The 26,588-nt window shown below is 40.1% G+C and overlaps 1 protein-coding gene across 7 annotated transcripts in view; it reads left to right on the top strand.

Annotated features, from left to right (window-relative positions):
* KLF12 (KLF transcription factor 12) overlaps nucleotides 1-25,161 on the top strand; it is a 236,561-nt gene extending 211,400 nt beyond the window's left edge. For 6 of the 7 annotated variants that reach the window (XM_050331363.1, XM_050331358.1, XM_050331360.1 and 3 more), the window contains 2 exons: nucleotides 117-274; nucleotides 15,930-25,161. In XM_050331363.1, coding sequence (XP_050187320.1) covers nucleotides 117-274; nucleotides 15,930-16,111 — 340 coding nt within the window. In that variant the 3' untranslated portion in view covers nucleotides 16,112-25,161. Of the gene's footprint in view, nucleotides 1-116; nucleotides 275-1,412; nucleotides 1,482-15,929 lie in introns of all 7 variants that reach the window. The other variant, XM_050331364.1, reaches the window with a different exon arrangement.
* The last annotated feature ends 1,427 nt before the right edge of the window (nucleotides 25,162-26,588 follow it).

Below are 26,588 nucleotides of genomic sequence, written 5' to 3'. Positions count from 1 at the left end.
AATAATTAATTGCGTGTGTCACTTTTGTCACAGTCATATGTTACAGCTGATTTTTTGGGGCCCAGGATATGCACTATGCCTTTGCTTCATTTCTTTGCTTCTGTTCTGTTTTGCAGTTCAATTTCACCATTCAGTATTGAGAGCACAAGGCGTCAGAGAAGGTCTGAGTCTCCAGACTCCAGGAAGCGGCGCATCCATCGGTGTGACTTTGAGGGATGCAACAAAGTATACACAAAAAGTTCTCACCTGAAGGCTCACCGGAGAACACACACAGGTAAGACTTTGCTGGCACTGCGCACCATGGTTAAGACAAGCAGGTTCCTTTCTGCCTAATATAGGACATATTGAGCTTGTTGTCCTACACTAAGGGCCAAAGGCCTTTATCTAAATAACAGACATCTCTGCAAGTGCATCAGCGAGTGCATCTGCCCATTCTTGGGCAGATCAAGAGTGTCCCTGTCATCTCCCCTTGGTGGTACTAGAATGGTGTCAGCACAAACCAGACTCCTCTCCAATGAAACTGAACAGAAAAGCAGCCTTCAGGGACAACACCTACTGTGCTTCAACAAACAATGGGTGGTCATTGCTTGGGATCAACCAGAACTAGTCCAAAGAAAAGCCTCCAGAAGAGCATACAATGCAGTCATGAATCTTCAGCATCGTTTTTTCACTCTACAGATCTGCTCCTGTCGAGCCACTACTTGCTTTTATAGATGTAGCCTTTGAATGCCAGGTGCTCCTGAGAGCCTTCAGTTCAACTCAAGTCCTCAGTATGTCTTTCTGGAAGGCTTTAAGGAGCACCTACCCCATGCTGGAGAGGGAAGTCAGTCACTGTATGAGAATAGGTTGCACTAGATCCCTACAACAGAGGTACTAGAGAGGTGCTTAGAGAAGCTAGGTCCCATTCAGCGATGATAATACTTAACATTTAGTCAAAACCTGGTGTCCTTATTAACTTTCTGTACTGTTAGTAGTCTATATGACAGGCATGTAAGGGTAGCTGAAGCAGTGATGATGTAATAGTTGTAATTTTATTGTGGATAAACTCAGGACCAACAATTTGAAATCATGAAGAACAGTTTAAAAGGGGCTTGATTGGATGGCTGGAAAGGCAGTGGACAGAACACTCTGAATCTCAGTGCTATTCCTTACTCTGCTACTGATTTACTTAAATTTATTGATCTCTCTGCTCTTAATGGACTTCAGCATTCTTGTAACTCCTGGAGAAAAGATGGTGTTTATCCAGCATGTAGCACAATGTTGTTCTTTGCTGAGAAACTGCTGGCACTTTTTGTGGTGTGATGTACTCTAAGGAGTATGAGATACTATTTTAAAAAATTAAGTGATGGCTTCTCCATTTCAATTGAGGCCATGTCTCCATCACTCTTTCCAATATGTCTTTTGGTTGGTAGGACTTTTGTTGAGAGGAATTCTGAACAAGGCTCCATCCTAGTACCCCCTACTAAACCAATTTCGGTAAGGTAAGAGTCCCTTCCTTATACAGCAGAAATGTTGTGGTGATCTGGAAATTTCATTACATTTCCCTCTGGGCCAGTTTTCCTGGTTTATCCATATCTTCCCATTAATGCTTGTGCCTTCTGCTCTCTCATGATTTATAATTCTTGTCTTAATTCTTTTTTCTTCTTCGCTATTCTTTCCCATTTTCAATGTGGTCTTTCATCCCTACCCTTCTAATATAATTTATATACCCTTACCTTTTCACCTTGTTCTCTGTCATTCTTGTTTTACTTCTTTTATCCCAGTCTAACCCTACTCCATCCCTTTCCTTCTCCGTGCCCTGATTTCTATGTTGTTTCCTTTTCTTGCCTGTATAGCCCTTTGAACATTATAAAGCTGTAGCAGATTCAAAGACAGAGAGCCCAACAGAGACATAAAAACAGTGGAGTGTTTGGTTTTAACCAAAAATACCATTTATCTGCTTATACCATTGGGAAGTCACTCTTTTCTAGCCTGCAAGACTGGCAACCAACCCAGGAGTATAAGCAATCATCGTGTAAAGAGCTGACTTACAAAACTAGATGTGAACAACCTCAGAAATGTCACACCCAAGTTAGCCCAGAAACAGAGAAGGCTCTTCTCTGCCATGACATTTTAAACCACTGAGAATTACATTTGTCATGAGTCTGTAATTCTTCAGTGATCTCATGGGACAGATCAGAGCTTGCAGGTAATGCACCCAAATCAGTGTTAGATAGCCAACACTGCTGAATCCCAGGCTGTGCACTTAGGATGCTCAAAACTAGGCACTGAAGGTTTGAAAAGGGTGTAGGTAATTACAGCTTTAGCATCTGTAACTCTCCAGGCAGCACGAAGGGAGTTTGTCTACCTGCTGTAATTGTAGGATCTATCTCCTCAGCCTTGGTTCCCTGGCAGCTGGGTGTCAGGGCTATGCTATCTGTCTGGGATCTCTGGGTAGTCAGAGGAGAGGGATTGGCACCTCTGGGGCATGTTATTCCCTCTTCAGGTATACCCAGAGATTGGCTTGCAAAGGTGCTTTTCTTCCACTGCTGAGTACAGAGGAAACCCAGATACCTGCCAGGCTGTTTGCTGGCTAAAATGAATCTCCATGCCAAAAGACAGCTACCTATTTTGCAGTTATGCTGGAAGTTGGTTTATTACTTCAGAGAAAAAGAAAAGTAACATCAAATCAAAAACCTTCATTAAACGGTCAGCTGAAAACTGCTTTATACTGATATATCATCAGGCATGATGGAAGAAGTGTAGTCTAGAAGGTGAGTGCTGAATTTAGCCAGTGGATCCAGTGAGAAAATCTGTATCATGATGTTAAAATTAAATGCATTTTACTGAACACTTTTAAGTCTTGGTGAGAAGTTGATATATTCAGACTTACGTGTAGCATAGGCCATGAGTGTACTCCATGTACTAATCTCATCTTACATTTTTTATCTTGGTCTTTACTTTTGCTTCAGGCAAAAGAAGTTAATTATTCACGTATGACCCACAGTAATTAGTGCAGTTTTGGATAAGTATAAATGAAGTATGACAGCTATGCATGCAAGGGTGAGCAAGTTTCAGTAGGAAACTTTCTGAGAAAAGATCACAGAAACTCAGCATTGCATAATCTGGAGGGTGTTTTTTTTTAGGCAGGCTGCTCTTGCTGCCAATTGTTTACCTTAGCAGGATGTATTTGAGAACTTTGGGGTTTTTTCATTTACTCAGTGATCTTCAAGATCTTTTCCAGCCTGAACGATTTTCTGTGCATAGCCACTAAAACATTCACAGTAGTTTGGATACAGGAGGATAAACAATGTGGTATTTTGACAGGATTGAACAGCTTTGTTGGTTGGAGAGTATACTTCTTTACACCTCAATTAAAAATGGAAACAAAATAATATAGATGGTAAGAGTTGCATTTAATTCTGTTGGAGTAACTCCTAGCCTTGTTAAGTATGCCTTTGCCTAGCTTCCCAATACTTGTCACCAATGTCCTCGAATCTTAGTGTACTGGCATGGGCAGAGAGTCCACTGGGGGGCGAACTTGAATTATGTATCGTCTCTCCGACTAGAAAAACTGCAAGTGAAACCTGTAATAGTTAGAGCATTTCATAAATCACAAGCACTGGTATTAAATTTCTCATTCTGGTATCAGCTTCTTGTTGTTGTTGTTTTGCCAGATCATCAAATAAAGCTATCAGGAGGTATCGGGTGTGATGGAGAGCCTTCGGGGCTCGCAGGCAATCTCGCAGCTCAGGTTTATCAACTCTTTCTGCAAGGAGAAACTGTGAGAAATTGGCTCACTGGAGTTGTGTTGAGTTAGTTTCTACTTCAGTGAACTTAGAAGAAAATTACTAATGTGTGACTCCACAAAGGAATAATCTTTAAAAATAGGAAAACCAGCAGCCATGGGTTGCATTCCTGGTTTGTTTACATCTGCGTTGCACTTGGCATAGGTGGTGGTGTCAGCCCCAGGAATGGGGAGAGTGTAACTGCTGTTCCTGTGAAGTCTACTCCCTTGCAGCCCTGGTGGGACTCTGCTTCTTCAGTTTGCTGCTTTTACTTGGAAGATGGAGAGGGAAACAGCACTATTTTATGATCTCTAGTGGCTAAAAGTGACCTTTTTTTAGGCAGTACTTAAGTTGCCATTGACACTTCCAGTAGGACAGCTGAGCATTACAGACTCAGTAATACTTGTTCCTTCCACTGTGTGAACATGTGAACATCTGAGGATGCTTGAGGTTAAATCTAGTTCTAGGTCATCGTGGCTATCCTCTTACCTGTTATATGGAGAAGCCCAAAGAGTTTGAAACATTGTGTGAATCACCCTGAAGAAGTCAACAAAGAAAGAAGATGCCTGCTTTGAGGTTATATAAAACATAATTTTACCATGTCTGATACACAAGAGATTATTCAGTGTCTCTCACCTTCATAGGATTTTCTTTTACTATAGTAGTAATCAGCATTCTGTACTTCTGTGCAACCTTATTTTAGTCATTAGTTATGGATTTCTGGAAGAATGTGACAGAGTGGCTTTCTGGGGTCAGTGGCAATAGAAGCCTGGGACTTTCCATTTGGCATGAAGTGGAAACAGTCCATGAGTGTAGGGCATTGTATATCCAGAGGCATGGCTTTGCTTCTGCCTCGGAGGAGTGAAGGAGTGGAGGAGGCCAAGGTCTGTAACCAGAGCACTTTCTGTGGGAGCTTCAACTGCTGCTCCTCATGCATTGGCTCTGAATCACACCCTTGTCAGTACTGCTGCTGCAGAAGATGGGGCTGCTTTTTCAGGCTCTTACAGAGGCAGGCTGAATATAGCCCCCAGGCCAAGTGAATTTTTTAGCGTTTGGTGCTTTTGTTCCTTGATCAACGCCTATATCATTCCTGAGAGATGAGAGCAAATACCTTTGCCACAGACGTAATGAAGCCTATTTGTCAGTGTCATGGGGTCTTCAGCAGTGTTACATGGAGACAGTAAACATGTCAGAAGTACAGATTTGTACCTGAGAAAATGACAGCATTCCCTCCTCAAGATGTTCCTTTATAGCTGGGTTGAGACACCACCCTAGAAGAAAGAGGGCTAGTGAGTACATGGGTGTTTTATTTAGTCTGTGCTTTTTCAAACATTGCATTCCTCTCACTCACTGTTGCTCCATATATTATTTTAATACGAAAGGGCCCCTGTCATTAGTCTTTGTTCACATTTTCCTTTGAGCACTTTGAGAATGGATTTAAGAAGTCAGAGGCACCAAAAAAGTTATTTTTGTTCTGTATGCTTTTAAACTTCATTCATTACCTGTTGTTTTCTTAAGGTCTGTTTAGTGCCTTTTGCTAACTATAAGCTCCAGAGAGATATTTACAGGTTTGTAGTCCCTTCTTTAGACAAATATTGGGAAGAAGCAGCATTTTTTAAGTAATCCTTCTGGATTTTACTTGAATTCTGCAGATTTTTGGTCTACTTTAAAATCAGCACCTCTTTGTCACCTATCCTCCAGACTCACTCTTCAGAAGCCCAGTTTTTCTTTCTCATGTCTTATGTGCTCCTTATTCCTGAGCTCTCTTTCCTTCACATAAATCTGTCAGGTGAAAAAACCTCCAACAGCAGGTTCATATGCTGTTCCAGAAACTGGAAATTTAAATAAACAAAGCAAATTTAAAAATTAATTTGCCTTAAGTAAAATAGGAGGTTCTGTTTATATTGGGTGATGCTTTTATTTTTTAAGAAATACTTTCTTTTATTGTTTAAAATTTACTGCCAGTTTCAATAAACAGTAGAGCTTTCCAATGTGAAGACGAGTATATTTCACAGAAGTTTTCCTTTCTAGCTTTTCTACTCTTTCTTCATGGAGTTTCTCTTTGGAAGATAAACAGATTATTTAATACATGAAGCCTCAACCTGTTCCTATTGATGTGACGAGGTTCGCATTTCAGGACAGAAATGTATTTAAAAGCAGATGACTGTTGGTGCAGTATGTACCAGGATGTAAAAGCAGGTTTACCAATGCCACTGCAGCTTACTAAGGTGATGTAGAAGGGGAATTTCTGGATGCAGTGAGGTAGTTATCCGAGTCCAACTCGTTACAAGCAGGCGTCCATACCAGAAGAAGCTTGTATATCCAGTTCTCTTCCAATAGCTGCTCTGTGGAAAGATAAATGATTTCATTTCTGGCACATTTTGCAAGCTCTGAATTCACCTTGCACACGGGGAGTCATTCCTCTGCATTGTAGGTCTGATGCTGTGCCGATATGGAAGAGTGCCCGTATGGTTATTCCAAGACACTTTGATGGGAAAGCAAGTCTAATTGCATCTGTGATTACTTTCAGTCTCTAGATTATGAAAAATATTTGCAACAGTGCCCCTTGACTTTGTAAATATGGGGTGCATATGTGTTTTGTCTGTGTGTGGCACAAGGGAATAATGATAATTTCATTATGCAGAATAAAATTTTCTCTAAGCCAGCCATTTAGTACTTAATGTTCTACCTCCAAAGAACTGCAGTTCATCTGAGGTCTCAGGCATGATTGTGGTCTACCATGTGTAGCCCTGAAGTGGCATGAAGGCGAGAAAGACCTCTTTTACTCCCATTACCTCCAAAGTGCTTTCCCAGATGTTGCACCAGACCTGGAGGAATAAAGTCACAGTACAGGGTTTGCAAGTACTTTAACTCTTGCAGCCCACTCAGTCCCCGACAGAGGAACAGGAGAGCAGCAACTTGCTACTGACATGCCCATTACTGATGATACCCCGTGTCTTTCAGTAGCTGTGTCTGAAGTTCTTTGTGCCCATCCTGTCTTTTGTCATGCCAACCTTCCATTGGAAATACAGTCTTCGAGAGTGGAATATGCTCAAAACTGCAAGTAAGCTTCACATAGGCCTTTGTTTTGGTGTTTCATGCAGGTTTTCCTTTTTTCATGCGTCAAAGGAAACAAGAGGTAGATCCTGAAAGTTAGTGTTTTCAGTCTTCACTTTTTTGTAAATAAGTGTTTAGAAACCTGCGCAAATTTTACAAAAACTTCTTGTTTCATGGGAAAGTAAAAAGCTCAGATGACACTTAGGTAGGAGGAGTTATTTTCTGCACTTCAGGGTTTTCTCCACGTAAGATATGAAATAGTGGTATTTTGGTCACATTTAATCTAATGAGGTTTTCCCTTTTCATGCATATTTTTGTCAGTTAATATTTTTCTCTAGTATTATACATATTTATTCTTCTTTTTGTTGTGACAAAAATTGGTATCTCTTCACTTGCAAAGTTTAATTCCATTCACAAGTCACTTAAATGGAAGGTAGGTTTCTCAATGGTCTGTTTCTGTAGATAGCCCAGCACACCAGTGTTCCATCCTCTTGAACCTCACTTGTAGCACAGTGCTAACTACAAATAATTAGTTGTGCAAAACTGTGTGAGACAAAGGTCATCCCTTGGAGCCTTTTTGGTGGTTTTTTTGGTGGGTTTTTTTTTCTTAATTTATTTGGGAGGTTTCTTTTGGTGTTTTGTTTTTTACAGGTAGTGGAATGTTTAAGTTTGATACCAGAAAACGTGAATATTTCTCTTTGAACATGGTGGAGCAATGCCTGGAGCACCCAGGAGGAGTGACAGTACCAGTGTTGTAGGCAATTGGAAAGGGAGGTCTTCCTTGCAGTTATGGACCACAATGAAGGAAGGTGGTTTTATTTGGAGAGGCTAGACTAAAACCCAAGCCTGCAGCACCCCAGATAGATAAGTGTGCAGGTCTTCTGGCGCCCTCTATACAGTTGGCTGCTGAAGTAGGGATCTGCTACATCACCTTTTCCCAATACTTTTGTGAGTGAAGGCTGCTCTAAGAGGCAAAATCTCAGCCTCTCCCCACAGCACTGGAAATTCAGTAGTCCCGTATATTTGCTGTATCTGAAGGAAAGAAGACAACTTCATGGCATCTTCCACTACAGATATGTCTGTAATATATATGTTAAGTGTATATATATATGCACTTAACATACACTTAAATATTTATATATGTACCACATAATGCAGGAAACAAATTTCAGGAAGGTTAATAAAACTTTTAATAAAAACAGTCATATAAAAACAGTTGGGATTTGGTCTAATTCCTGGATTCAGGTGCACAGGAAGAGACCTTTTACATTTCCAAATATTTTACTTTTTCTGTTTTTACAGGAGTTAAAATTTATCATTTTGCATCAGCAGTGCCTTTGGCAGTGTATATAACTAATCTTGTCCCAGAGCGTTAATTCATTTGTATGTCACATAGCACTTGGTATGGCCCATTGTGGGGCAAAGTCTCTGCAGAAGTCCAAAAAGAGAAAATAAGGAAGAGAATTTTCTTGGGTTCACCCTCTTTGTTTCTTTCCTGTGCATGCAGTGACAGACCCAGTGTAATGGATTTGCCTTCTTAAATTACAGAGAAGTGAATTTTGTGAGTTTGGTCACAAAGGCTATTTTTCTAGGATTTGTATTAAAGTGGTGTCAGACGGAGTCAGCTGTATACCTGGAGGGGCACGTGGGACAATAGCAGGAGAAGGAAAGAGGTAGGGTTGCTGAACTAATACTCTAGCAGGATGGCAAACAGGACCCAAGCTCATTGGTGCAGTAAAAAGAAAAGTTAGTTGTGTGTTCTGATGTGGGAAAAGGACTCACATATAAATTATCAGAACTAGAGCTTGTAAACAACTAGTTCAAGAGCTGCCAAAGTGTAATGAAGTTCTGTCTCCCATAGTGGAGTTAGGCACTGTGTTTGTGAATTGAAGAAATTGTTTTGTTCCAAGTTTTCACATGAAGAAACCATGTCCCTGTGCTTTGCCTAAGTCAAACTTAGGCAAACTGAGACCAAGAAATAAAAAACCTGAATTTCAAGACGTGTCCCAGGCAGCACAATATGTTCCTGTTCTGCTCGTAGAAATTGTTTTGCCAGACTTGCTCAACTGATACGAAACTAATCTCTTCCTGGAAAGATATTTTATTTGCATATTTTGACAATACTGAAACACAAAAGTCGAATTACCTGTGTTCACCAAAGAGATGCAGTGAATTAGTAACTAAATAAATAAAGTAAGGTGTTTTTAATAGTGTAAGTCATAGCCTTGCTCTTCACACTCTCTGCAGTTTTGGGAAGGCTGCTGCTGTTTTGGTTTTCATACCTGCAGAATGGACATCATATTTGTTATGCAGTGCTACTATGAAGACAGACTTTTATGAGTGGTTACATTTTCAAAAAACCTTTATAAGGCACTTGGAAGTGTAAAGTGCTTTATAAGTGCTCTGTTTTTTCATTAAAAAATTATACTAATAAAAATATCACATAAAATGTAAGAATTGTCATTTTTCCCTTTCCCTTGTGTCTAAAAGCTAAGCTCCTCTCTTCCTCTGGGAGTGCCTGAGGCTGTTCATTATCAGACAGTAGTTTTGCTGTAAAAAGAATCTCTTCTGCCTGAAATTTCTTATTTTTAGTAGAAATGCAAAATCAAAATAATGATCGTTTGTGATTTTCAATGTATGATTTCCCCTTCTAGAGTCCTGTTAGTATGGGTGAAGTGTGACTGTCCCGTATGTTTCAGAATGATTCTGGTGTTTACGTGGGACCTGACATAAATACTACAGATAACATATATTGCACAATATCCTGTAGCAGAAACCAAACCAGGAATCACCAGGAGATGTCCTCAACCCTGCAAGCTGCAGATCTGTTCACTTTGACTAGAAAATGTAGCATAATCAGACATAGGCAAAGGCATGCTTACTGGTTTAATATTTTCTTTACACTTGTTTTGGGCCAAATCCTTAGGACCTGACTCTGTTTTTACGTGGGGAATACTCTTCCAAGAGTAATGGCAGTGGAAACGTGGGGTGTACAGATGTGTCTGTATATAGCAGACCTGGGTACATACCACCTAATAAACTATACAAATTTGACTCAAACCCATTGTTTTTTGTGAATGGGGTGAGGGGTGGCACTTCCACCATGCTCCCAGCCACCCAGTCTGGAACCTCTACACAAACTTATACGTCAGGTTTTGTTTTAAAGTACTTTCAGACTTTGTTTTTCTCAAAAAACAAAGCCACATGATTTTCACCATGTGGCTCTTCCACAAGGTGATGAAAGCTTAAATACAGAAAAAAATCTGACTAGATGGCTAAACCTTTACCCCTGTACAGTCCCTTATAGTTTATTTTCTAGTTGACTCTAAATGTGGAGCAAAAGTATTACCCAGTGTTTCAAAATGCTGAGTACTATTACAGGCAGGGCTGCAGAGAAGTGACGTAATAACTCAGAGTCATGGTGACAGTTCTGGCAGTTCTGTGTGCAGAAAAAATGAATAGATAGGGATGTCTGAAAAGGACACAAATACGAAGGGGCATGGTGCTCACCTGTGGTACTGCAAAGAGAGGGGAGTTCATTCCAGAGAAAGAGAACAGTTTACAACTTGAGTCCTGGTAGTATACAGTGTTACCTTGTGGTTACTTAATGACATGGTTGCCGAGAGCCTGCTAAACTGCTGAATAAATGAAGCTTAAATAATACACAAATGAAAGGAACTGCAAGTGCACACAGAGTACATAGGGCATCTGCAGTTGCAGAAAATAAAGTTCCTTGCCTAAGGAACATAAGACCAGCTCTGTTTCCTGGAGTTCCAGAGCAGTTTCCTTGCTGGCAGAATAACCCGTAGCTATTTACATGGTGGTTTTGTGGTGTCTGTCTTTGAAGCATCTGGCATCAAATACCATGATACCAGCTAGTTGATGGGCAGAGGATAACTGCTGAGGAGTGTAACACGTAGGAAATTCTGTATGGCATAGAACAGACCCTGGTCCCTTCATCTGTTACATGGCATATCTTATGCTGATACCTAGGTAGAGCTTTTTTTCTTAAGGAATATGTGAATGTCACTGGGTTGTAAAGTAAAAGTTTGAGAGAGATTTATTCCCTTGCGTGAATGATCTTCAGATTTCTGAGTACATGAATAAATAAAAAATTGAAAAAAAATGGGAAGACAGATGTTGGGCTCTGTGAAGGCTGGAAAATTTTGGAATCACTGGCTGAACAGTGGTCATTATTCAGCATTATTAATTCAGTATTTGTTGAGTTTTGGAAGATTTAATGAGCAAAAGCTGTAACCATGTTCTTAAGTGCTTAAGTGAGAGGAGTCATGGTAGGGCAAGAAAAATTATACAGTAAAAGTAATTAAACTAATTTGGATTGTGGCATCAGGACTACAAGAGGCAAGGTTTTGGAGGGCTCTTAGAAATAGATGTTTTGCTAATAGAATATTAAAAAGCTACTTGTTCCATTTGGGCCATTGAGTCATACCTTCAAAACTTCATAATTAACTTCTCCAAACAGTAGAAAATACTCATTTTCTACAGCGAACTGTCTTGAAGAACTTCTTCATGCTCCAGGGTCCCTCTTGATCTGTGAAAATGCCTGTTGTATTGTGCTCTTTACTATCTATGTATTGCAACACAAAGCTGTGGAATAGTGTCAGAATACAATTCCTCTGTGTTTGGGGGTATTTTTTTCAGGTTTTGGGACAAAGAATAGAGCTCTCAAAGGCAGGTAGAGGCAAAAGTAGAGGGTCACCTCCCATGAAAATGTTCACAGCTTCAGGCATCTATTTTTAAATTGCTAGCTTCTTTAAGTCTAAAATTTTACAGATTCACAAGATTGAACTAATGGTGTTGAATCTTTTTCCAGTTTTCCTGTTCTCCTCCTCTTAATTGCTGCATGTTTTTTACTCTTTTTTTGCAGCTCTCCTTGCTACCATTTTCCAAAACCTGTCTGCTGTTTTGACTTCTTCATTCCTCTGTTTCCAACACCCTGGGCAACACTCACACCACCTGCTTTTGCTCCTTAGAGCTGAATGAGAATTTGAGTGTTTGGGTGCGTGAGGAGTCGAAACGTGCCCACACCTCAAGCCCAGAAGTTTTTTAAACACTTAAACTCAAGTGCTTGCACAGAGACAGAAGTGTCTGAGTCAAAAGCATTGAGTATTTGACTCCACTGCAATCCAGTCTTAAAATGGAGATAGGTAGAGAGAGAGAGAGATGCACTGGGGTTAGGTTCTTCCAATTAACAGACTAGTTTTGTCCATGTCCTCACTCACTGCTTTCTAGGTTGTCCTGCTGAGGTCCCGCTCCTCTCTGTTGATTGTATTGAGAATTTCAGCTATGAGTGCTCAAGCTTATCAGCCAAAGCTGTGGTGTGTGATACCTGGCACCAGCTTCTAAGCTTCTGGCAATTCTGCTTCTGCTGGTCCTTTTTCCATCATTTCAGCTCCTGGGTCATCTGGTTTAGACAAAAGTAGTGGTTGGTCTTTGTGTCTGGGATGTTTCCAAAGAAAGGTTGAGTTAGTATTATATTGCCCATGAAGAACATTTTTTTTTCTAGCACCTGCCTATGCACAGATACTGCAGCCATTCAACAGAAAAGCAGCAGTATTATTCTTTCCCTTAAAATGAGGGTTGCGTAAAATGTTGATTAATCCTAATGAACAATCATATTTTTCACAGTTTTCTCTACAGTGACTTTATTAAGGTGCATATGAGTGAATGTCTTCAGAGTAATGCTACTTTGGCTGGTTTTTTTCCTTCTTACACTAAATGTATATATTTAATTGAAAATAATGAAAGGTCCTCTTAGGTTGAGCTTGTAAGAGCGATTCTCCTTCAGTGGTGTAAATAGGTTGCAAGGAATGTGGTCAGTCCTGTCTCTTTCACATAGCTCTTTAAGGGCTGGGTAAGCAGGACTCAATGAGGAGGGACGCTGGAAGCAACACGTGGGAACTCCAGCTGAGTGATCTGCACTCACATCCTTCTAGCAGCTGACTTTCATTTCTTACCTGGGGTGATGATGTTTTAATGGATGAACAAACTATTTCTGGTATTTCTCTTACAAACCATCCTTTCCTGCATTGGATTGTCTGTTTGTTTTCTGCCAAGGGAAAGAAGATCTGGGATTCTGTGTACCAAGGAGAAGGATTTCATAGATATCTTTAATATCATCATCAGTGATCTGGACAAGAGGATCGAGTACACCCTCAATAAGTTTTCAGATGACACCAAGTTGGGCAGGAGTGTTGATCTGCTGGAGGGTAGGAAGGCTCTGCAGAGGGATCTGGACAGGCTGGATCAAGGCCGACAGTATGAGGTTCAACAAGGCCAAGTGCCAGGTCCTGCACTCGGGTCACAACAGTCCCAGTCAGTGCTACTGCTTGGGGGAAGAGTGGCTGGAAAGCTGCCTGGTAGAAAAGGACCTGGGGGTGCTGGTTGACAGCCAGCTGAACATGAGCCAGCACTGCCCAGGTGGCCAAGAAGGCCAATGGCATCCTGGCTTGTGTCAGAAATAGTGTGGCCGGCAGGACTAGGGCAATGATCACCCCCTTGTACTCAGCACTGGTGAGGCCACACCTCAAAATGTGTGTTCAGTTTTGGGCCCCTCACTACAAGAAGGACATTGAGGTGCTGGAGCAGAGAAGGGCAATGAAGCTGGTGAAGGGTCTGGAGCACAAGTCTTGTGAGGAGTGGCTGAGCGACTTGGGATTTTTTAATGTGAAGAAAGGGTCAGGGGATACCTTATTATTCTCTACAACTACGTGAAAAGAGGTTGTAGTGAATTAGAGATCAGTCTTTTCTCCCAAGAAATAAGCAACAGGACAAGAGGAAATGGCCTCAAGTTACACCAGGATTGCACCAGGGTAGGTTTAGATTGGATATTAGAAAAAAATTCTTTACTGTGGTAGTCCAGGGAAGTGGTCGAGTCTCCATCCCTGAAGATATTTAAAAGATGAGTAGATGTGGCACTTAGAGCCACTGTTTAGTGGTGGACTTGGCACTGCTAGGATAATGGTTGAACTTCATGATCTTAAAGGTCTTTCCCAGTGTAAGCATTTTTATGATTCTGTGTGATTGGAGAGATATAGAATTTGAGATGCTTTTAAGTAAGAATTTAAAGCTTAAGAAATATCTCCACACTGTGCTTTGGAGGTCTCTGTGATAAAAGAAACCAATGGGGACAGTATCTGGCCGAAAAGAGAGTTTAGAAGTACGTTGATGGACAGGACAAAGCAATGCACTTGGAAAACTTGATGCGATGTGACGAGAGCATTAGAATCAACCCACCAGGTTGGATGGGGGTACTGCTATATTTGTACAGTGCTCCACACCAACTGTTTGTGGCAAGAATATGTATGTAAGACAGTTTGGTGGAGAATCCAAGCGCATTTTGTAGCACTGTGTCATTGGCAAGAGTGTGCAGCCTGCCATCTGCTGTGTAGCTTGTACCTGCCTGTCCAGCTCGTAGCAGCTGCTGGATTTGAGATGCCCAACGCTGCGGCCACCCGCTGGCAATGAACACTATTTGGTGCTTTGTGCTTGACTAAGGAGCATAAAATTATCTAGGCTAAGTCGCTGCTGGTGCAGCTACAGGCTGCGGTCACCCCAGCACCCCGATTGCTGGGTTCTTCTTGCAGCAACTGTTTCCCACCCCCATCTGACATCAAAACTGCAGCACAGCCCAGATGGTGCACAGAAGGTACCGACCCAAGGAGCTCAAATGTTGCTGACAACCTTGCTGACATGTTGTGCTGATGTCTGTACACCATTCAGTTTCCTGACAGAGACCATTTCAGCTGGATTTTTCAGGGCTGTTTGAACTTTGTGATGATATTCATACTCGGGAATTTTCTTTTGAAACAGAGAGCTCTCGGTAAAGCATTTATTGACTTTTGAAGAGACGCGAGGAGGGAGGTTCTGCCTACGACAAAGCAAGTGTTGCGTCACTGGTTCATGTAATTGAAGTAGTTTCTTGCAAACTGCTCATGATTCATAAGAGATAATAAATAACTGAGGAATGATTGTGCCTGACAAAGCAAACAGTTGTTGCAGAGATGCTCTTTTGTTGTCCTGGTTGTGATTAGCTGGTTTCAGAAGGGGAAGTAAAATTTTTGACACATGAAAGGAAGATACATACGGACCTCACGCGGTTTCCTTTCCTCAGTTTTGGTGCACACTCAACTGTGGGATCAAGGTAACTGCCAAGGGCACTTAACCTGTTTGAGGGCAGGTGATAGAAATCACAAAGTATAGCCTACAAGCATGGCAACAGTGGGATTTTATAAGTTTATGAAAGCACAAAATCCAGTTTGGCTGTATTAATCTCCTCTGACATAGTACAGTGTAGAATGCAGGGCATACATAATTCTTACTTTTAAATATAAAGCAGAGGGTGGGATTTTCCAAAAATCCACACTTAGCCCAAGTTTGAGCTTCGCTGAAGTAAATGGGTCTTTATGAACAGTATTGTGGAAGTCCTGTGGCTGAGTACATTTAAAAACTGTACACCATTCCTAGTAACATCTTATGCAAAATTAACTGATATTAATTTACTGAAAATAAGTGCAATAAATAAGAGGATGTTTTGCAGATTGAATTTTTATGTTTCATTGAAAATTTGTAGTTCATTTTTACCAGCTTGCTAAGAAATGTCCTGCAGTGCCATTTACACAAATAATTAGAAACCTTCATAAACTTCATGAAATAATTGGAAGTTTGTGGCAACCCATGGTAAATTGCAGAAATAACAGGTAATCTGGTTCTTTGGGGAGAAAGTGTAGCCTGACAAGATGGGGGTAACGACCTCATATGGTAATCATGAGAATAATTACACAGCCCTTTGTCCTGATGTTAATCCCCACATCACCCCTGCAAGGTAGGATCTATATTATTGCCTTAATCCTGTTGATTTTCTTAGTTATGTGAATGCCACAGGAATGATAAATCGCAAGGCCCTTTTCCTTATATTCAGCAGATCTCGTACCTTGTAATTGTGTAATTTGGCCTAAAGCAACCCCTAGGCAATGGGTGTTCATGGGAAGCATGCAGAGGGAATTGTGGGGATTAATAGCAACAAGGGGAAAGTCACAACCTGTTTCCCTACCCCCCTTCCCCTCTTTCTTTTATTTCTCACAGGAGAAAAGCCCTACAAATGTACCTGGGAAGGCTGCACCTGGAAGTTTGCTCGATCCGACGAACTGACGAGGCATTACCGCAAGCACACAGGAGTGAAGCCATTCAAGTGTGCAGACTGTGACCGCAGCTTTTCCCGCTCAGATCACTTGGCGCTCCACCGCCGCAGGCACATGCTGGTTTGAGAAACGTTACCTGTTCCAGCCGAGTTTAAGAGCTGGGTCTCTTAACTACCCAGAGTGAATTCAGCAGGGCTGAATCCCCCTCTACACAGTGTTAACAGGCAGGGCGTTCCCTGATGTCTGTAACAAAAAATAGTAACAGAAATTTAAAAATTTAAAAATAAAAAAAAAGCAGGAAAAGAAGTGCCACTCTTCTCCTCGCCATCTGAAGTTAACCCCGTCTGCCCCTCAGCATGGCTAACCCCTGAAAATGTCATCACAATCACCTGGGAAATAGCAGCCGAAATGCTACAGGAATGGGCATTATTTTACATGCTGCATCCTTTGACAAAAAATGTTTATAGCTTGTATGTTTTCTCAGCTGCCAGATATTTTGTTCCTGAAAAATCACTGCTGATTGGAGGATTAGATACCACAAACTGATGATGATGATGATGACGACGATGATGATGATGATGATGAGAGCAAGACCGCTAGATCTGTATTATCCCATCTTTTCCCCTTGTTTTGAATACCATTTGGCCGGTGTCAGCATTACACCTCAGCTGTGCTACAGACAAGCTGCGTGTGAGTAGGCAAGAAGATTCTGCTGGAGAGATCCTGCTGCTGAAGCTGAAAGGTCACTTGATCAGACTTTTGCAATAACGGTGGTGGCATTTTAATATTGCACCACAATTTGTCATTATGCCCTAGAGAACACCAGCCATTTAAACTTTTTCTTTTATGTTTTTTTTCCCTTTCTTTTCTTTTGTTGTTGTTGTTGAAGTCTGTAAAATAAGCAAAGGGCAGCAGCATCTCTGCTGAAAGTACGATATTAAGTATCTGTATTTTACCATGGACTTATATAGAACCGTTTTCTGATTTGTATAGAAAGAGCCCATCTAAAAACTACTACCCGTTCTCAACATGCAGTTTTCTTTCATGCAGGTATCCTTTTCCCCACAACCATTATTTGAACACAAGGAAATAGTCAGATCTTGTACTTGCTGGTACCAAGGTTAGTGGTGTAGCCATTCGTGAAGTGGAATTGAATGTATCATCAGAACAAAACAGAGAAGAAACGGCTGCATCTCTTGCAGAGAAAAAGCAATAATGAGATAAAATGGCTCTTGAGACAATAATTTACTCCACACTAGCAGAAGTGGGGGGTGTGCAGAAATAGCATGTAAGATTTAAGCATTAAAGTTAATCTTTCTGATGGTTTCACTGACCTGCTAGGTACCACAGTTAAGTACTTTTATTTCCTTTAACATAATACTTGTGTCTGGAAAGCATGAAAGGTAAAGGAAAGAGCTGATAGTTGAGTTAGTGGATGAATTGTAAGTAGGAAGGAGAAATGTTTCTGCAATGGTGCTCTGCAAGACATTAGGTTTCTCCCTGGGAGTTAGGGAATAACAAGATTTTGCCAGCTGTCTAGTATGATATAAATGACCCTTTATATGGGTACCAGTGGCTGCCTCTGCTGGGATTTTCAATCCAAGCCTTTTCAGATTAAATAAAAGGAAATTCTTGATCCTTCCCATACAGCCCTGTAATTGCGAACCAATTTGTATTAATTGAATTATGTAGGAAAGAGAAAAACTCTTAGTCATCAGTTATTCATGCAAACAGAATAGTGTTTTTCTGTTTTCTTTCCGCGCAAAGATCTGCCTATTCAGCTAAATTTGACAAAGAGGAGGCTTGGCAAGATTTTTTAAGTGTTGAGATTTTCATAGCTTAGAGATGAAAGATGAATACGTAAAGGTCTTTTGCAATGCATTTAATTATGAGTATTTGGTTCCAGGAATTGCACAGATTAAACTTGTGATGCCACTTGTTTGTTTTTAAATGTTTGACCGTCCCAGTTAATATCTGATTCCTGAAGTAAACTTAGGAATGTTGGGGGATTCTGAAATCAAGGTAACGTTTAGGAAAAAACGCACAGAGTACCCACACAGTTACGAAAGCAATTACAGTTAACTGAGGATTACTGTGACTGGGATATTACTTTATAATAGCATTCACAGGCCCCAGAGTTTGATTGTCTTTAAATATCCTTAATATTCCCCAACACTGGATAGTTTATCAGCTCTCTGAAAGAACTTGGTACTGTAGAAACCCAGGCTCCCCACTGCTGCATGGTCAGCAGAGAAACCCAATACAAACTGCTCACAGCCACTGAGGGAAGGATGGCTCAATCAATTCCCATTGACCATGTTTGTGATCAGCTTCCACCAAATTCAACATCCATCTCCAAATCAGGGACAGATGAGGGCTTCTGGGTGGTCCATGAGGCGTTGAAGGGCAGCAGAACTGTGTCTTTACCAGCAGCGTTACAGTTGCTGGTTTAAAAAAATGGTTCTCAAGTGTTGTGGAGTGAGGTGCTTCATGGATTATGTCTGAGATCTATCTTTTGTGTACTTCAGTATTGTCCTGTTCAATGCATCTGTCACTGGTGTTTAGGGAAAGAAATCGGGTCAGGTAGAAGTCAGTTGATAAAATTACTTTCCTGCCCAAGAACATTTTATGGACTAATTATTTGAATAGCAGTAATTCAGTTGAAGAACCGATGGCATACAGAATTCCTTTTGGAACCCGTGATTTTTTTTCTCCCATAGATAATTAAATTTATTTGAGCAGCAACTCTGGAGGGCATTCTGCTAGTGTGTGATAGAGGATGTGATTTTACTCACAAAGGCAACATGTAACTGGGAGAGATCAGTGTTCCTCTTTAGGCTTCCTCTGTAGTTAATGAAGAGAGAAAAACTCCTACTAGAGAAATTGAGGGGCCTTAAATTTCAGCACTGAGCTTCGAACTGCCCGGTGGAGGAGCATATGTATCACAGACAGTGGAGAGGCTCATCTCCCAAGGCCGAGGTTGGTCTGTGTGAACCCTTGGTTTTTCAGCTGGCTGTCCATTACTTTATGTGTTGGAAAAACTGCAACAGAAGGAGAGCTTGGTTTTATTCAAGGAACCCCAAAGTGATACAGGGTTAAAGCAGCACTTATGCCAAGGGACACAGGCACGGAGTATGTCAATGGTAACAGAATGAAGCCAAAAGGTAAAGGAATGTGTGCTGTATTTTTTTATTTCACAGGCAAGAAGTATATCCTCAACCTTTCCAGCACATGTGCAAGGGCTTCTCGTGGTGCTGTTACCTCCAAACAACTTACACAACCAGCAGTAATCCACCACTGGGTTTCAAGTACCCAGTGTGGTTCTTGACAAGTTTCTTATTCGTATCAGCACCTGCAGATTTTGATCCCAAATACTCCGTGAGGTTGTTTTCTGGTTTTTTTCCCCCTTCAGAAATATTTTAAGAGAAGTTACTCTGTGGAGTGGGGGTGTTTGAATGTGGAGCTGATGTCCCCCAGATCCTCAGGGTTTCCTTGCCTTCAGTGCCTGTGGTTCAGACCTGCGAAACTACAAACGTGCCTGTGCAAAGACCAAGGCCAATTGCTCCAGGGTAGTTTCCTCAAAAGTCCTGGTATCCCACTGCAGGTCCAATGACATTTCATAACCATGGCAAAGGCTTACAGCATATGTAGCATGCAGAAATATGAGATCTCATCTTCACACAGTGTAGTAGGTCCATCTTAATTGAGCAGTTGCGAGACAAAAGTATATACCAGTGTCCCGTTCTTCCAGGGAAACAGAGATTTAGGCTTTTGAGTAAAGGATAGGTAATAGCCAATGTGCTGTGACATTCCCATTACAGGGAAATTATACCACAAAGTGTCAGATTTCATATGTTTTCAAAAGATTTAAATGGATTTGACAGGAAATCTCAGTAGCTAGCATTATAGGAAAATGTAATGAGCAAACAGCTTTGTTACAGAACTTTTAAAATTTTTAATTGTCGTTATTTTTGAGCACCTGTTACATTCAGCACTGTAAAATTGGCTCATTGCAACAGCAGTTTTTAACTTGGGGATGAAGATGCAGTATTCCTTATTCTCTCTCATGCTTACATAACTAATCAAATAGATTTAGACTGACTTGTATGTATGATTATTTGCTGGAGTAACGTATAACAGAATTAACAGTGTTGAAAATTACATCAGTGATGTTGATGTTCAGGATAAACTCAGTGCAGAGCATGGACAAATAGCTGGACAGCCTTTCTCCCCTCTAATAATGGGAATAACAGTGATCCTAAGTCTCGTTTTCCATTAGTCACGTTGAAAATGTATTCTAGTTGCCATTTATAAATTTATCTTCTGATAATAAATGTTGTTGAATGTAAAAAATCTCTTTCTCCTTTATTTAAGATGGGTACCTCAAAATCAGAGTAAGTTTCATCAATATCCCACATATTATTTAGTTTGAATTTTGGTTTGGAAAGGTCAGTCTGTGAAACTGCATCTTCCACAGCAGTCAAGTCTTAAGATTATTCAGTAAATCCACACTGTTCCCACACACTCATCCTTACATTCATGCATATAAAGCCCAGCACTTCCACATGTCTCTATCCATGTGCAGGTAATAAAAAAGTTTATTTAAAATTAAAATTAAAAAAAATTCGGAAGAATTTTAAAGAAACGCTGTTGCAGAAAATACTACCTTAAGAAACTAGCTTAAGGTTATTGTGTTGTGCCTTTGTCTGTGATGCATAACTGGAGAAGTGCACAGAGAAATTTAAAGATTGTTCTATTTTCAGAGTTTTGCTGTAGCATAACAGTTGCTGTGTAATGTATGCTAATGACGTCATGCCCATTGGTACCTTGAAAAGGCTTAAATTCTCCACAATAAATCAGGTTTTAGCACAAATATGTAAGGATACTGCATCTTTAGAAATCAAATTAACTTGAAATTCTTTTACTATACTTTTAACAGTTTAAATATTCTGTAATATATGCGATAGCGGGAAAATATTTTCCAACTCACAGTTTTACATGGGGTGTTACAAGTAGACTAAATGAAATATATTTTTAAAAAATCCTTTCATTTTCATTGGGAAAACTGGTAAGATTATGGTTTGCAAAGCTTATTGACAAAACATAAGAAGTAAATTGTTCTGTTTTATCAGAGCGTGTTTTCTCTGCAAAATTGAGTGGCCACTTCTTTGCTGTTTTGCAGGCAGTGTGAGATATAGCAAAGTCATACTGAGTCCTTCAGTGTCCAGTAAGTCAACACTCCATGTCTTTGACTCAATAAAGGTAAAAAACACTTAATCAAAATGAAAACCATATGGAAGGTTTGGGTGTTTTGTGATTATTTTTTATCTTCCGGCATTTTACAGTGAACTCCAGATACAGCAATGGCAAGTACTCATATGATTTTTTCTTGTATTTCCCTGACTACAATGCATATTCGTTAAAGGTTGCAGAGCTGAAATAGGCAGCTGCTTTTTGCTGATTCGGGGGGAGTTCAGTCCTCTAGGTGCAGTAGCATGTCAAGAAAATCAATTGTAGCAGGACAGTTCTGACATTTAAAGTACACATACACTTCAGTGAGATAGCCTAAAATCTATTTTAAAAGGTGAAACAGAAACTGAAAGTGCCTGTTATTAGAACTGATGGGATGTTCCTATACTTTTACACAGCAATAACTTAACGGGATTCTGTTAACAGTAAGGTGAAAATAAAATTTTACTTGGAGAACAATAATGCAGCACAGAAACAAACACAAAGTGCCATTTGTATGTTCACATGTTGAGATACTATGTTAAAGGTTTTAGTTATTTTCTCAGATAACATCTGTCATATATTTGTAAGAAGAAAATAAATCTTAGTTTACAAATGACTCATAGCTGTATCGATTCTCAGTAGGTGTGATTGGAGGTCGTTGTCAAGCAGTGTTTTAGGGATTTCTGCCTATTTTATGTTGGATGTACCCATGTATCCAGGGTATTCTCTAGTGAAGTAATCCAAAAACCAGCAATAAGCCCAATGGAGCTTTTTTTAGGGAATATGATAGAACAGGGATTCTCTTGAAAAATCATTTGCATTGAACTCTGGAAACACAGAGTTCACCTTATGTCTCCTTTCTATTTGTCATGTAGTGCTGATAGTATTTAATATCATCTTAGAAATGGTTGACTTCAGGAGTGGACAAAATATATCATTTTTCTTTTATTTGGGGACAAGTGAGTGAAAAACAGAACTGTCAGTCTAGAGACTATTTAAATAGCAAACAAGAAATTGATATTTCTAAAATAAAGTGTGGAGATTTTTATATTGAGTGGCCTAAACATTTGCATCAATAGACTAATTGATCTTATCAGAAAATGACCAGCTGTGACTCTTGCATTCTAATTTTTCTCAAGTTTTTTTTTTTGTAAATATTAACTACTGCTAATGGATTCTTCCAATAGCAGTGTAATGCCAGCCCTCATGCTTCTTCTATTTCTAAAAATGAATTTATTGAAGATGAAAATGTAGCTGGTTGTCCTTTGTAGTGCCTTTGCCAAGGAAGACTGCTTTTTGTCCTCTGAATTGGTACCTGTCATTTATCCAGGCAGAATTTTGTATTTGAAAAATGCAACATTTTATCTAGACTTTCACTGCCATCAGTGGGTTGCTGCTGGAGTCTCACTGAGGCAGAATTGTGTGTGCACAAAGATGCTCATATACAGATAAAAGTGCAGGTGCAAAAAAAAAAAAAAAGCACATGGACCCACATGTAAAAAAATAAGATGTTCATACACATTGGTTAATCATGTCAAGAACTACTAGTTTAGTAGCAAATTTTGCTGTTAACCACTGGCAGAAATAATCGCATCAGAACATGCATATACTTCCTCTGTTGTCCTGAGTTTAATCTCCAGATATTAAGCACATAAAAGATTACAACTCATGCTGGGATTTTAGGAGGGCACCAAGGAATGAAGAACAAGAAGGACGAAGGAAACATTAGTTTTGTACCTTGTACCTGAGCTGCAGCTGTTGTTGGAGAGCAGAATTTGGGTCTTTGCTCTTGAGCAGCAACACTACAAGGGGACACCCACAGAAACCTGCCATGTTGGAAGGTTTGGCTGATTCCAGCCTTACATGTGTTAGTTCTTGTGTGGGAAAGGGCACCTTGTCTTCGAGCCCAAAATGATCCAGGGTTTTTTCCCCTTTGTGTTGAGGTTTTCCCCTTTTTGGTTTTATTTGTTTGTTGTGTTTTGTTTTTTCCCTTAGCTATTATGAAAATAAGAATAGAAAAAAGTTAATTGAGATCCTGTTGTCCATATGTATGACCTGCAACATCTTCCCTAATTCAGTGTCAAAAGTTTCAGTGAGACAAGATATGGTCAGTTTTAAGAGAAGAGGTGGTTCACACATTGACTTGCTAAACCTCGCTCTTCGTTGTGACCTTTGCATTTAAAAAACAATGATTCAGTGTCTGGTAGGGGACCACAGGTGATGGCTTTAAAAGATTGTCATAGGCATGAACCATGAAATACACGAATAGGTTCAGATACTGCTTTTCTCCCTCTCCCTGCCTTTCTAGATGTAAAAGAGCTTCTTTGGAAAGTCAGCTTGAGCCAAGTCTTCATAGCTGAACTAATATTTCTCACAATTCAGACTTCATGTTGTCATTTCTGGTTTCAAACTATTTTTTTGCTGCTGAATTTGCATCTTAAAAAAAAACCAGCACAGTTTATTTCTTTCCTTATTGTCCTATACATGGCTTCCTTGGTAATGTAAGTTCTTTGTTGAACACCTACACAATATGCTCTCTTGACCTACTGTCTGTCCTTGAAAAATTGTATTTCCCATTTGCACATTTCTAGAATATACACGGAGATAGTAATGAATTACTGAAGTTTCATGCACCATCAGCCTTAAGACCTTCAACCCACACACAGACACATGTATTCATACACTTCAAGGGAAAGAGAGATTTGGACACTGCTGTCAACATGTGGGGTAAAAAATACCATTAAATCAGAAAGTTCTTTCAGCTGTGTTTAGGAAGAAACAACAATAATGAAAAATACCATTCTTGGCCAAGTTACTTATGGAAGAAGCAAATTCCCCTAGGGCATTAGTTGAATGAAGTGCTAAGGATGGGGTTGCATTTGGCCCCAAATTGTTCCTTCTGATCAGGTAATTATCATTGTATGTACCAGTGAGCGTTCATTTGATCCTCCTGTGTAAAAATACAAAAACATCCCGTCATTTACCAAGTAATTCATTTGGGACTGAAGCTTCACAGCAATGGAATTAGTATGTACAGCACCTCAGTCTTTTTCCTAGATAAGATGCAAAAGGGAGGGCCATTATCGGTAACCCTATAGAGATAATAGTGTCAATAGAGGTCCTACACTTAAAAGGAATAAAAATACCAGTGCTAGCAAGCAAATGTTATTAGTTTTTTTAAGTCTTTCTTTTGCCTTCTTTTCAAAAGCTTTTAAATACAAAAATTACTTTTCTTCCAAAATTAAACTTCTGAAGATCTAATTTCCCAATAGTTTCCTCTGCATTTATATACTATGTAGTGTTTAGGCAATGCCTATGTTATAAGTTTATTAATATTATGTAAGTGTTGTTCTTGTATTTATGTATAGTGTATGTATTGTAAATATACTCAGAGCTTTTTTTCCTCTTACTGTATAAAGGTGATTTTTGCCCTATGATAATGTAAAGGGAGTCCCCTAATGAAGTTCTGTCAGAGGATGATTATTCCACTCTATTCTCAAAGGTTTAAATGAACAAGTGTTATCGTTTTAAATGGTGTCTCAGACATATTTTGTTGGTGCATTGCTTTTCTGTATTCAACTTTCCTATTAATTGAGCTGTGAATTGAAATAGAGTTTAAACCTTTAAATGTATGCATTTGTACAATTATCTGAATGGAGGCATGAAGGTTAAATAAAGCATTTTGTATGGAACAAAACCCCTAATTATTACTGTGGATGACTCAAACCTTCTGGAATACCCAGTTATTAACTTTTTAAAATTAAACCTTTGTTTTCTATAAACATACAGTAATTTTTTTAATGGAATTTTTCCTTGAGAAACAAATTTTACTTTTCTGATTTTTGAAAAGCCATCATAGAGAGTAGACATTCTTTCTCCTTTCATAGCGTTTGTGCATCTGTGGAGAAGCTGGAACAAATAAAATAGCACTCAGTAATATAAACAGAAATGTCCTGGTATGATATAAAAATATTTTGCATTACTGTATAATCTGAGTTCCCTAAGTGCTTTAAAATGGAGTTCTGTGTCTGTCTTGCTTTGCTTCTGCCCCTCTCCTTTCCTGGTGCCTAGGGAGGTCAGTACAGTTAATGTGCAGCTTCCTTGAGGTACCTGTGCAGCCAAGAGGGGGTTGGTTCACTGTGTGCCCCTGAAGTGAAGGAACAGTTACTAGAGAAGGGCAATGGCACACTGGGAACATCAACTTCATGCCTAGTTGAAGAGACTTGGTACTTGGAATTGCTCCTAGGGACATTTTGAGGCCTGCGTGCTTTTCCCTTATGTCTCACCATTCCACAAGAAGCTTCCTTCACATTTGAGCCAGTCCAGGACATCTGTGGATATCAAGTCAGAGGCTTGGAGCTGCACTTTGCCTTTACTGGTGAAATTTCTCCTTAAAATTAATTTTTCCCTTCCCTTGAATTTCCACTTGCTTGCTTTTAACTGATATGATAATTAATCTAATAAAAACCATAGTGTTACATGGTTACAGGCAAAGGAACAAGTAAACAAAGGGATTTGGACACCTCTGAGCTTTATGAAGAGATGTGTCTGAACCAAAGCTGTGCTAGAACAAATCTTCCATCTCTAAAACTGCTGATGAATTTAAAAATCAGATAGTTGTATTGGCCCTTCCAAGGCACTTCTGCTTTCCACACAATAAGTTGTTTGTTGATCATCAGTGTCCTGTGTGTGTTTAATTTCACTTTTCCTCCCAGCAGTGCCATAAGTATAAAATGCATCACTGCCTTAGTCTGACCTCTCCAGTGAACGCCCACACTGTCCACTGCCCTGACCCATGCTCTGTTCCTGAAAAGTTATTTCTTCCACTTGCACAAACAACTGCTCAATTGTCATCTAATCCCTACCCCCCTTTTCTTTCCTTTGTTGTTGAACAGTCCACTTGGAGTGAAAAGTTGGCAGGTTGTTTTAAGTACATCTTATGGGGCACGTCTGGCTCTCTGTGAGCGTGACAAGGAGTGGCCGCTGGTAACGAACTTCAACTTTGCACATTGAGTTGCTGGATCAGATAAGCACAATTCCCTCTCTATGGGCAGAAAAGAACCACACTGGCATCATCCTTGAACCTGGGAAACCTACCCGCCTTCCGGGTGGAGCTCTGGCAGTGCACTTTCACCCATGGATTTACAGTGCTAGTCGTCCTGTCCAGCCTGTAATAGGGAAATGCACCCATATGGGAGGTTTGGGTGAAAGACCTGCTCGCTGCGCTGTGGCCCAGTGGCACAAGAGTTTGGTTGGGAGTTGAAAGGGCAAGGCTAGGGGAACCAGATTTTGGTGGTCACCAAGTATTTGTCCTTTCCGAAGAGAAGCCATCCCTGTGGGGCAGACTGCCACAGGCATAATCAGTCTTCAG

This window comes from Myiozetetes cayanensis, unplaced genomic scaffold (assembly GCF_022539395.1).
Source record: "Myiozetetes cayanensis isolate MyiCay16 unplaced genomic scaffold, myiCay2020 scf5-8, whole genome shotgun sequence".
NCBI classification, from domain to species: domain Eukaryota; kingdom Metazoa; phylum Chordata; class Aves; order Passeriformes; family Tyrannidae; genus Myiozetetes; species Myiozetetes cayanensis.
This window is presented reverse-complemented; position numbering and strand designations above follow the sequence as displayed.